Source organism: Macaca mulatta, chromosome 7 (assembly GCF_049350105.2).
Source record: "Macaca mulatta isolate MMU2019108-1 chromosome 7, T2T-MMU8v2.0, whole genome shotgun sequence".
Taxonomy (NCBI): Eukaryota; Metazoa; Chordata; class Mammalia; order Primates; family Cercopithecidae; genus Macaca; species Macaca mulatta.
This window is the reverse complement of record NC_133412.1, coordinates 49,008,437-49,021,692: the sequence shown is the minus strand read 5'-3', so window position 1 is coordinate 49,021,692 and position 13,256 is coordinate 49,008,437. Positions and strand designations below refer to the sequence as shown.

The window sequence follows — 13,256 nt, the reverse complement described above, 5'->3', positions numbered from 1 at the left end:
CCCAGGACTTTAAAAGATGTCAATCCATCCCAATCACAATCAAATGCAAGCATTTCACTTCCCCAAAGACAAACAAGGATTTGGACAAATGAGAAACGGAGGTTCCCTTGTGGCTGCATGAAAAGCAAATTCAGTAGCCCGGGCTCCCTCTCAAAGGAAGCACCGGGAAGGATGTGCTTGTCGTGGCCACACAAAGCGTGGCATGAGCTCATCCTGCCAGAACCTAATTGAAACCTCAGGCTGAAACAGTATTTGGTGGTATTTGAGGGAAAAGGATGGGAAAAGACAAAAAGGAAAAACAAACGATGTGTACAGAAGACACATGAAAAGCAGCCCGCTTCTTGAATGTGGGACAATTTGGATAGTGGCCATTGAGTTAAATGAGGTGTAGCCTTCCTCTCAAGCTCTCTGAGACCCAAAGATGTTCTGCAGAACTAGCTGCTGCAGCATTATGGTTCCATAGCCAAGGCCCTTAGGGTTCATTAGAACCTTCAAAATGTAATTATATTCAAAGAAATGTGGCAGGAAGGATTCTGGTTAGGCCTTTAGGCAAACTACCTAGCACACTGGAGAATCTACTGAAAGGCATACAAGTAAAAGAGAAAGAGGATGATCTCTGCATAGTCCTTAGCTGGGTTTGAATCTGAGTTCTTCCACTTAATAAGCTTGTGTCATTGGACAAACTAAGTCTATGAACTTTGCTTTTCTTTTCTGTCAAAATTGGTATGACAAGGCTTATCTTAAAGATTTGTCTGTGAATCAAATAAGAGAATGCTTGTAAAAGCACATGCACTCAATAAAAGTTAACTTCCTCTCTTCTCCCATGAAACTAGATGCTTAGGGAAGTAGGGAAATGTCTGCATTTGGAAGCTTTCTAAGAATTGCAGACATGGAAATATCGACATTTATCAATATGTGGCAACCCCTGGCAGAAAAGTTGGGGTGGGCAGTAGTCCCCAGTGGTCTCAAGGCTTCATTCGAATATTCTCTTGCTCTTAAGTAGTAAATTGATGTTCAGCTGTCGTCAGAGCCCTTCTGAGCTGCCTGTTCTTTTAATTTTCTCTGATAATTATCATAGAAACGTGGCCAAGTTAAAATATCCCTGGAAGAAGAGTAGGGAGATGGGCTCCACGACTTTTTGGCTGCATTTCAGGACTCCAGCTGCTCGGTAGCCAAATCTAGAAATGCTGTTGAGGGTCTCATTATTCTATTTTCCTCCTCTGTATGGTTCTTGCAAACAGCCACCTGCAAGTTTCATTTTGTTATTGGATCTGGATACAGACCTAGTTTTAATCTTCCTTCTTGTGAGAGTCTCCTGTGTTCTGAGAGGCCATCATCTCCTGTAGTTCAATCATCGACCACTGATAAACACAAGATCTTAATGAAGAACTCACTATTCTTTTCCCTCAGTGGAAGTTCCCACTAACAAGCATACTCAGATTCAATGGAAAGCGTGTGACTACAGACTCAGATACCTGGAACGAACCCTGGTCGCCCGCCCTTCTCCTGACACTGAACATAACCATAGCCAGGAAACCTGTGTGATACTGGCTTTTCCCCCAGACTCAGTTCCCTAACTTCACCTTAAATATGTAGCAAAAGCTTGATGCTCTACTTTCTCTTGGATATATTTAGCCAACCAGTCTGGGTGCAGTGGCTCACACCTACAATCTTAGTCCTTTGGGAGGCCCAGTGCAGGAGGATCGCTTGAGGCTTGCAGCTCAAGGCCAGCCTGGACAACATAGCAAGACCCTGTCTCTACGAAAAGAATTTAAAAATTAGCCAGCGTGGTGGCTTATGCCTGTAGTCTCATCTACTCAAGGGAGGATCCACTGAGCATCAGGAGCTCAAGGGTGCAGTGAGCTATGATCACGTCACTGCACTCCAGCCTGGGTGACTGAACAAGGCCCTCTCTGTACAAAAAAAAAAAAAAAAGATTTAGCCAATCATAATTACCTAAAAATTGAGGGGCCCGGAAAAAGAAAAATTATCTTTGAACGCCCAACATATTTGAGATGAAAGGATGTGATTTTTTCGGACAGTAATCCGTTATTCCTATTCCCCTTCCAACTGTACTTTGTAGGTCAGGATTCAAGGAAAATTGCCAGGTAACTCAATATGGTAAACTACTCCTCAGGGCAGAGCTCTGACAAATGCAGACACAAGTTTAGATCAAGGACATTTGAGGTCTGTTACTGTGGGTTCAGAGGGCTAGATGTCAAAAGAGGGCTATATGACAAAGTAGACATAGGGAGATACAAGATCCAAAATTGGATTTAGCCTCTGTAGACTTATGTTAAGGAAAGTCAAACTTGCCACAGCTTATCTATGCAATCCTGAATCTTCCAATACTTTTACCCTTTAAGTCCTCTCTATTTCCTTCCTGGTTTCCTTGTCCAGCTAAAGTCATATGGACAGTTCACCAAAAACAGATAATGCCATGAAACTCAAATTAGAGAACATAAACAGAGAGAAAGTGTAATATAAGCTCTCTTAAGCCCTTGGCCTAGATTTCACTGGGTCCATCCTGTTTGGTTTTTGATAGTAGGTATATAAAGGCCAATGTGAGCATTTCCTGATTTGTATCTATTTATCTGAAAATTCAGGGATTGCCCAGGATATGCTGCTCATTCTGATTTATTATTTCACCCTCAAAAATGGAACCTGTAATCCCAGCATTTTGGGAGGCTGAGGCAGGCGGATCACAAGGTCAGGAGTTGAAGACCAGCCGGGCCAATATGGTGAAATGCTGTCTCTACTAAAAATACAAAAATTAGCCGGGCGTGGTGATGGGTGCCTGTAGTCCCAGCTACTCAGGAGGCTGAGGCAGAAGAATCACTTGAACCCAGGAGGTGGAGGTTGCAGTGAGCCAAGATTACGCCACGGTACTCCAGTCTGGGTGACAGAGTGAGACTGCATCTCACAAAAAAAAAAAAAAAAAAAAAGGAACCAATACCTCACACTCATTAAGATAACTACTATTAAAAAATACCCAGAAAATAGCAAGTGTTGGCAAGGATGTGGATAAAATTGGAATCCTTATATACTGTTGGTGGGAATGTAAAATAGTATAGCCATGTTGAAAGCACTATGACAGTTTCTCAAAAATTTAAAAATAGAATTATCATATGATTCAACAATTCCACTACTTGGTATATACCTCAAAGAACTGGAAATAAAGTCTTGAAGAGATATGTGTCTGTTCATATTCATAGCAACATCATTCACAGTAACCAAAAGGTAGAAGCAACCAAGTGTTCATCAACGGATGAGTGGGTAAACAAAATGTGATATTAACATACAGTGGAATATCATTCAGCCTTAAAAAAAAAAAAGAGGAAATTCTGACATGTGCTGCAACATGGATGAACCTTGAGGTGATTATGCTAAGTGAAATAAGCCAGTCACACAATGACAAAAAATATATGATTCTGCTTCTCTGAGGTACCTAGAGTAGTCAAATGCAGAGACAGGAAGTAGAATAATAGTTGCCAGGGGCTGAAGGGAGAGGGAAATGGGGAGTTTCAGTATAATGGGTATGGAGTTTTAGTTTTGGAAGATGAAAAGAATGCTGGAGATTTGTTGCACAATAATGTGAATGTACTTAACACTACTGTACACTTAAAAATTGTTAAGATGGTGTATTAATCCATTTTCACGCTGCTGATAAAGACTGGGTAATTTACAAAGAAAAAGAGGTTTAATGGACTCACAGTTTCATGCGGCTGGGGAGGCCTAGCAATCACGGTGGAAGGTGAAAGGCATGTCTTACATGGCAGCAGGCAAGAGAGAATGAGAACCCAGCAAAAGGGGTTTCCCCTTATAAAACCATCAGATCTCATGAGACTTATTCACTACCATGAGAACAGTATGGGGAAACCACCCCCATGATTCAATTATCTCCACCAGGTCACTCCTACAACATGTGGGAATTATGGGATCTACAATTCAAGATGAGATTTGGGTGGCAACACAGCCAAACCATATTGGATGGTAAGTTTTATGTTACATATATATATATTTTTTATATATCACAATTTTTTTAAAAAAGGAACCAATATGCCAGAGTCGATACAAACATCCAAAGCCTGCTCCCTCCCTACACACACAGTCCAAAGAATCAAATCAATACTCGAATGAAACAAGTAGGTAAAATTGGTGAGCAAATTACAGTAGCTGAGATGATCTACCAGACCACTCTGTCCCATAGGGATTTGCTTTCTTGTCTTTATTCTTCCCCGCTTCATCTAAAGCTGAGCATACAGGAAGAGCTGAACAACAGAAAACCTTTCAGTAAGGAACACCTTCTGGTAGATGGAAAAATCAGCCATCCTTTGGAAATGAAGATGACATTACTGACCCAAAACCAATAAAGCCTGCATGAAAGTTGCTGTGTTCCCCATTATTAAGGATACATTTCCATCACTTCACCCACATTCTCCTACTATAAAGTACATGGCACCTAGTGGGTACTCCATATAGGTTTGGTGAGCAAATTAATGAATCACCTACAGGCTAAAGGGAACAAACCAAGCAGCTATGCAGCAGAAATTTAAGAAGCCCTCAAGAGTGTTAAAAATGCAAACTGATTGCCTCTTTCTGGATGAATTCAAGGAATGATTTATGTGAAAGAAGGTAAAGTAAGTTCTTGTTAAAGTCTCAGGTTTTACTGAGAAAGTGTGATATCCTGAGTGTAGTTTTGATTTGTCTTCTGTGTATGTGTGTAAACCACAAAAGCAGTTAACTGTTGATGGCCAAAGAACAAATGCCTCTGTCTCTCTTAGGAGAGATTAAATAGCTCTGGGTTAAGGGGGGGAAAAAAGATCAAAAGAAGATCCAGACATCCCTGGCTGGCAGGCAGCAAGAGGTCCCCTGGCCAAGGGAAGGTAACCTTTGCGTGAACCTAGAGCAATCTGGAAGAGGTGTTCTGGACTGAGAAAAAAATCTTTAAGACGCTTTTCCTAAGCTATGCTGACCAGGATTCTGAGCTACATGCCTGAGATTCCCTGACCAGACCATAATATTTACTTCTAAGCCTTTGTTGTATATACTTACAATCAACAAGAAAGATTTCTCTTTTTTTTTAAGGGACAGCACATAAAGCAAGTTCGGGATGAAAGTTTTATCTTCATATGACTGGTACAGCTTTTGGGAAAGTAAGACAGATTATCAGGCAACATAATTCATACCCACCGACCCGTTCATCCCCCGCCTGGAATTTATTCTAAGGCTAAAATCTAAAACAGCATATTTCCTTTTTTCTTGAAAATGCATTTGAATGAATTTTGAGTTACTTTGTTTATACATATTAGGAAAAAGACTCTAGGGAAGAAAAACAAGTTATAAAAAATGACACCCTTTAAATCTCAAGGCACATTGTCTACAGTGAATCCCCGTGTAAGCCCCGATTCTGGGGTACCATTTGGTTCGGACAGAAGCACCAAACCACAGCATCCTGAGCAGATAATGTAAATGTTTCCCTAACACCTGAGATCACCCAGACAACAATGTCAGTCAAAAAGATCCCTTTCTATAGTCCCTCAGCCTGTTTTTTTTTTTTTTTCCTTTTAATGTTAATGAGTGAGGCCTAACAGCTAGTTTCCAGTGCATAGCTATTCATTCTTCAAACGTGATAAAAGCATCCGGCCCGAGTCCTAAAACAAAACGCAAGCAAACTGTGAAAATAACTTGACCCTATGCCCACGGGCTGCAAAGGAATCTCTAGAGACCAGAAAGAAAAAGACAACATGAACCAAAACAAAAAATCCTGAAACCTTGACTCCTAAAGTAGCAAGTAGTGTAATGCAAATACATGTTGATTACAAGGCGAACACAATCCTTTTCTGTTCTGTTTCCAAACACGAAGCTTGGAAAACAAATGATTTTTGCCAAATTCTTCTAAAATAAGGAAACCACTGGTGAATGCTTTCATCATTTAAAAAGCTAACCCTCTGAATTAGGAACTCAGGTAACACTTAAAATTTCTTTTAAAAAATGTTATTTACTTAAAGCTCAGGCGTCTACATATTTTAGGGGTCTTCTCTTCGTCTCACTCCTAAGAAACAAACCATCATGTTTCAGAAAGCGAAGCTGGGTCCACCTGTCAAACTTCTCTTTCACGTGGTAACATCTCCATCTGCTGGAAATTTAAATGTCTGCATTAAAGGCAGATAATGTTAGTTTTATTTTTCTATAAATCTATATTTAATTCACATTTCCATTTTCTCTTACATGTGTCAGTATTTTATTGAAAATATATGCCCCCTTTTCCTTTTCTCTGAGGTTCCCAGTGGTCTTTATCGCTACGGTATTTGCAGCCCCTCCCCTAACCCCCTTTTGGCCTCCTCCACAAGGTTTGGGCAGGTCCTCATCAGTCTTTCTTTACAATTGTACATCCTTAGGTTAGTCCTGGAACCCTTGGCTGACTCTGGAAATGGCTTACCTGTCCTCCTTGGGTAGCATTCCTCGGAACTATGATCTGAGCTGCTCACAACATGAGCTTCTTTATTTGGCTGGCAAACCGTTAAATAGCTGCCTGTTTTGTCTTTGATTTTTAATGGAAGTCAACCCGTCAACATTTGGGCAGCAGGGACAAGGCTGTGTTTGTCACTCTGATTTCTGGTGTTGCTTTTCTGTACGTTGGCATTTATTCAATCTTCACTAAGCACCTACTAAGTAAACAGTCCCAGGAAATACTGTGCCTATGGGACAGATGATATGATTTCTTCTCTCTCATTTCTGTTGCTTCGCTAGTTTTCCTCATTTTTCCTTAGAGTTTTGTCTCCGTTCTGCCATTGCTTTCTTTAAACTAGCGCACAATTCTACTGGTAAATTGTTGTTTCCTCATGTTAAACTTACAGTAGGAACATCAGCAGCTTTCTGGACCCCCATCTCTTGATCTGTACAGGAAGGAGGTTGAGATGATCTCTTAAGTTCATCCTATTTATGAAGGTGTTAAATTAAACTTGACTTGAGAAAGTCTCCATACTTGCATACTCAAGCCCTTATGTAACCACAACCTAACTTTGTAAACAAAATGAAACTAGGCCTCATAATTCCTAAGCCTCATAAAATTTAGAAAGCTTGGCCATCATGAAACTTAAACCCCAGATGGCCACGGATAGCCCCCCGATGTTCCCAGAACCCAAACAGAAAGACAATTCCGGGAAATAGCCTCATGGGGTCCCACCCTGATAGCTTCATGAGGTCCCACCCTGATAACCTCATGGGGTCCCACCCTGACTCAATGTCCCCGATGTTCCCGGAATCAGCAATTCCAGGAAAGAACCTCCTAAGGTCCCGCCCCAACCAATCAGAACAAGATACCTTGCTCAGGCCATAGACAGACCCAATTACCACGCACCTAAAGCTTTGTTTGAATTTCGCGCCCTAAGCTGTGTTTGAACTTGTGTTTGCCTATATAAACAACCTGTAACAAGCACTCGGGGTCCCAGGGCCAACTTAGAGCTTGGGACCCTAGCGCGCTAGTAATAAATAACTCTCTGCTGTGAATCTCGTGTTGGTGATCCTTCGCGGTGACCCCTGCCCAGGAGGGAATCGACAGTTCGGTTCCAACATTTGGTGCATGGGCCGGGAAGTGGGGTCGTCCGAGGACCCCCGACCCATCCGGCGGAGACCCATCTGGCCCGGGCCACGGACTGCTGACTGAACGGACCTACCAGGTACTTTCGTTTTGTTCTGTCTGTCTTGCCGGCTAACTCTGAACTCTGGGGAGTACTCCTTCTGAATTAAGTAGGGAAGGGGGACAGACGTGTCCGGCACCTTCCCACTTACGCCCCGGGGGACGCCCTGGCGGTAGTCTGGGAGAAGGCTGACGACTCAGTCAGCCTCCTTAAATCTGTAGGCAGGTCGCCCCTGCCGTCTGAATATTTTGTGATCTTGTGGCGCCACTCTCTGGCCGCGCGGCTTCTCCTTACTTGTCTGGTCTTTGTTTTTGTTACTTTCGTTTTGTCCTTGTTATACGTGGACGAAATGGGACAAACGTTGATGACTCCTTTGTCTCTGACCCTGACTCACTTCCCTGATGTCCGGGCTCGAACCCACCACCTCTCTGTAGAAGTCCGTAAGGGACAATGGAAAACACTCTGCTCGTCCGAATGGCCAACCCTCCATGGAGAGTGGCCCCGGGACGGAACATTTAACCTCTCAATTATCTTGCAGGTTAAAGCAAAAGTGATGGATCCTGGGCCACTCAGACACCCAGACCAGGTGGCCTACATAATTACTTGGGAGGATCTGGTCCGAAGTCCTCCCTCTTGGGTGAAACCCTTCCTCCATTCCCCTTCCCCATCCCAATCTACCCTCCTTGCCTTAGAAGCCCCGAAGAATCGGAATCCGGACCCGCATAAGCCAGTCCTCCCAGATGAACCCCAGAGGGATCTCCTCCTTCTTGACCCCCTGCCTCCTCCACCTCAAAACCCCCTTCTGAGACCTCCACCTTACGCTTCACCCTTGCCCCCTGTCTTGTCCCCAGCTCTTTCCTCTACCGCCTCGGCCCCTACCCTTTCTCCAACTTCTCCCTCGGCCCCTCCCTCCACCCCGTCTCCTTCTCCAGCCCCGCCCAAACTCACCCCTCGGATGCCGCCACCGACACCTCCTCGTCTCCGCTTGCGGCGGACTGAGGACCCAGATGGCCCTTCCACTTGGCAATCCTCCCTTTTTCCCCTCCGTACCGTCAATCGCACGGTCCAGTACTGGCCCTTCTCTGCCTCTGACCTCTACAACTGGAAAACCCATAACCCTTCCTTTTCCCAAGACCCCCAGGCCCTAACCTCGTTGATAGAATCCATTCTCCTCACTCACCAGCCCACTTGGGATGATTGCCAGCAACTCTTGCAGGTCCTCCTAACCACTGAAGAAAGGCAGCAAGTCCTCCTGGAGGCCCGGAAAAATGTGCCAGGACCAGGAGGCCTCCCAACCCAACTTCCCAATGAAATAGACGAGGGATTTCCCCTCACCCGCCCGGACTGGGACTATGAAACGGCACCAGGTAGGGAGAGTCTCTGAATCTATTGCCAGGCTCTGTTGGCGGGTCTCAAAGGGGCAGGAAAGCGCCCCACAAATTTGGCCAAGGTAAGGACCATAACTCAGGAAAGGGACGAAAGCCCGGCAGCCTTCATGGAAAGGCTTCTGGAAGGGTTCCGAATGTATACCCCATTCGATCCAGAGGCCCTAGAACATAAGGCTACCGTAGCTATGGCATTCATAGACCAAGCTGCATTAGATATCAAAGGAAAACTCCAAAGGCTAGATGGGATCCAAACCTATGTATTACAGGAATTGGTTAGGGAGGCAGAAAAAGTGTATAATAAGAGAGAAACCCCTGAGGAAAGGGAAGCCAGGTTAGCGAAGGAACAGATGGAGCGAGAGGATCGTAGGGACCGAGTGAGGGATAAGCATTTAACAAAAATCCTGGCGGCAGTTGTGAGAGAGAAAGGACCAGGGAGAGAGGGAGAGAAGCGGAGGCGGCCAAAAGTGGAAAAAGACCAGTGTGCCTACTGCAAAGAACGGGGACATTGGATCAAAGACTGCCCCAAGCGTCCTAAAGACCAAAAGAAACCTGCCGCTGTCCTCACCCTAGGTGAAAATAGCGAATAGGGGTGTCAAGGCTCTGGAGCCCCCCCCGAGCCCCAGCTAATTCTCTCTGTAGGGGGGCACCCCACCACCTTCTTGGTGGACCCAGGGGCCCAACATTCAGTTTGGACAAAGGCAGACGGGCCCCTGTCTTCCCGCACATCCTGGGTCCAGGGGGCAACAGGGGGAAAATTGCACAAGTGAATTAACCACCGGACAGTTAATCTTGGACGAGGAATGGTGACACATTCCTTCTTGGTGGTACCTGAATGCCCCTACCCCCTCCTAGGGCGAGATCTTCTGACCAAGCTCGGAGCCCAAATCCATTTCTCCGAGACAGGGGCCCAGGTATTAGATCGGGACGGTCAGCCCATCCAAATCTTAACTGTGTCTCTGCAAGATGAATATCGGCTTTTTGATGCTCCAATCATCACTAGCCTCCCTGATGTTTGGTTGCAAGATTTTCCCCAAGCTTGGGCGGAAACGGGAGGACTCGGGCGGGCCAAATATCAAGCCCCAATCATAATTGATTTAAAGCCCACGGCGGTGCCCGTGTCTATCAAGCAATATCCCATGAGCCAAGAGGTTCATATAGGAATTCGGCAGCACATTAACAAATTTCTAGAACTCGGAGTGTTGCGACCTTGTCGCTCGCCCTGGAACACTCCTCTTCTGCCAGTAAAAAAGCCTGGTACTCAGGATTACAGGCCTGTCCAAGACTTGAGAGAAATTAACAAAAGAACCATGGACATCCATCCCACGGTCCCCAATCCTTACAACTTACTCAGCACCTTAAAACCAGGCTATAACTGGTATACAGTATTAGATTTAAAAGATGCTTTCTTCTGTTTACCTCTGGCCCCCCAAAGCCAAGAACTCTTTGCCTTTGAGTGGAAGGATCCTGAGAAAGGAATTTCGGGCCAATTGACCTGGACCCGGCTTCCCCAAGGATTCAAGAACTCTCCCACTCTCTTCGATGAGGCTCTTCATCGAGACCTGACCGACTTCCGGACCCAAAATCCAGAAGTGACCCTACTCCAGTATGTGGATGACCTCCTCTTGGCTGCTCCTACAAAAGAAACCTGTATACAAGGTACCAGGCATCTACTCCTGGCACTGGGTGAAAAAGGATACCAGGCATCCGCCAAGAAGGCACAGCTCTGTCAGACCAAGGTACCATATCTGGGGTATATCCTGAGTGAAGGAAAAAGGTGGCTCACCTCTGGGCGCATAGAGACAGTGGCTCGCCTTCCACCACCACGAAATCCCAAGGAGGTACGTGAATTCTTGGGAACTGCTGGGTTCTGTCGCTTGTGGATACCCGGTTTTGCTGAACTGGCCGCCCCCCTTTATGCACTCACCAAGGAGAGCACCCCTTTCACCTGGCGGGCAGTGCATCAATTGGCTTTTGAGGCACTAAAAAAGGCCCTCTTGTCTGCTCCAGCCTTTGGGTTACCAGACACCTCAAAGCCCTTTACCCTCTTCCTGGATGAGAGGCAAGGGATTGCCAAAGGAGTCCTGACCCAAAAATTAGGGCCTTGGAAAAGACCGGTAGCGTACCTGTCTAAAAAGCTGGACCCCGTGGCGGCCGGCTGGCCCCCGTGTCTTCGCATCATGGCAGCCACCGCTATGCTGGTCAAGGACTCTGCTAAGTTAACCCTTGGGCAGCCACTAACTGTTATTACCCCACATGCCCTAGAGGCCATAGTGCGGCAGCCCCCGGACCGGTGGATAACCAACGCACACCTAACTCACTACCAGGCCCTCCTACTGGATGCGGACCGCGTCCAGTTTGGCCCTCCGGTCACCTTAAACCCTGCCACGCTGCTGCCGGTACCAGAAGACCAACTAAGCCCACACGATTGTCGGCAAATACTGGCTGAGACCCATGGAACGCGGGAAGACCTTAAAGACCAAGAACTCCCAGACGCGGATCACACTTGGTACACAGACGGCAGCAGTTACCTTGACTCAGGTACCCGGAGGGCGGGAGCGGCGGTAGTAGATGGCCACAACACCATTTGGGCACAATCATTACCTCCTGGCACATCTGCACAGAAGGCTGAGTTAATAGCACTAACCAAGGCCCTAGAGCTGTCCAAGGGAAAGAAAGCTAACATTTATACTGATAGCCGGTATGCCTTTGCAACGGCTCATACTCATGGAAGTATTTATGAAAGAAGAGGTCTCCTAACCTCAGAAGGAAAGGAAATCAAGAACAAAGCTGAAATAATTGCCTTATTGAAAGCCCTTTTTCTTCCTCAAGAAGTGGCTATAATTCACTGCCCCGGGCATCAGAAAGGACAGGATCCAGTCGCAGTAGGAAACAGACAGGCTGACCAAGTGGCCAGGCAAGCCGCCATGGCGGAAGTACTGACCCTAGCCACAAAACCTTACGAAACCAGCCACATAACTATTGAACATACTTATACCCCAGAAGACCAGGAAGAAGCAAAAGCCATAGGGGCTATAGAAAACAAAGACACTAAAAACTGGGAAAAAGGAGGAAAAATAGTCCTTCCCCAAAAGGAGGCCCTGGCAATGATCCAGCAGATGCATGCCTGGACACACTTGAGTAATCGAAAGCTAAAATTACTGATTGAAAAAACTGACTTTCTAATCCCAAAGGCAAGTACCCTCGTAGAACAAGTGACATCTGCCTGTAAGGTCTGTCAGCAGGTAAACGCTGGGGCTACCCGAGTGCCAGAAGGGAAACGAACTCGTGGTAACCGCCCAGGAGTCTATTGGGAAATAGACTTCACTGAAGTAAAACCTCACTATGCTGGATATAAGTACTTACTGGTGTTTGTAGATACCTTTTCAGGATGGGTAGAAGCCTACCCCACCCGGCAAGAAACGGCACACATAGTAGCCAAGAAAATTCTGGAAGAAATCTTTCCTAGATTCGGACTTCCCAAGGTAATTGGGTCAGATAACGGGCCGGCCTTCATTTCTCAGGTAAGTCAGGGGCTCACCAGGATATTGGGGATTAATTGGAAATTACATTGTGCCTATAGACCCCAGAGCTCAGGACAGGTAGAAAGAATGAATAGAACAATAAAAGAGACCCTTACTAAATTGACCTTAGAGACTGGTTTAAAAGATTGGAGACGCCTCCTATCCTTAGCTCTGTTAAGGGCCCGAAATACGCCTAACCGTTTTGGGCTCACTCCATATGAAATCCTCTACGGAGGACCTCCCCCTTTGTCAACCTTGCTTAACTCCTTCTCCCCCTCCGATCCTAAGACTGACCTACAGGCCCGGCTAAAAGGACTCCAAGCAGTACAGGCCCAAATCTGGGCCCCCTTGGCAGAACTGTACCAACCAGGACATCCACAGACCAGTCACCCCTTCCAGGTGGGAGACTCTGTCTACGTTAGACGGCACAGCACTCAAGGACTAGAGCCTCGATGGAAAGGACCCTACATTGTTCTCCTGACCACGCCCACAGCCATAAAGGTTGACGGAATCTCCACTTGGATCCACGCATCCCACGCCAAGGTCGCTCCAGGGACGCCCGGACCAACACCACCTGAGACATGGAGACTCCGACGCTCCGAGGACCCGCTCAAGATAAGACTCTCTCGTATCTAAAGCCCCTTGCTTATTCCTAGCCCTCCTTCCCTGCGTCGCTGGCAGTAATAACCCCCACCGGCCATATA

The 13,256-nt window shown here is 46.1% G+C and overlaps 2 protein-coding genes across 3 annotated transcripts in view; one reads left to right on the top strand and one right to left on the bottom strand.

Moving 5' to 3' along the window:
- THSD4 (thrombospondin type 1 domain containing 4) overlaps positions 1–13,256 on the bottom strand; it is a 698,888-nt gene that overhangs the window by 393,841 nt on the left and 291,791 nt on the right. The gene's annotated exons all lie outside the window — the stretch shown is intronic.
- LOC144329727 (uncharacterized) lies at positions 7,678–10,599 on the top strand. Its single transcript, XM_077938737.1, has 2 exons — positions 7,678–9,942; positions 10,464–10,599. The coding sequence occupies exon 1, from the start codon at positions 7,993–7,995 to the stop codon at positions 9,025–9,027; it is 1,035 nt and encodes a 344-aa protein (XP_077794863.1). The 5' UTR covers positions 7,678–7,992; the 3' UTR covers positions 9,028–9,942; positions 10,464–10,599.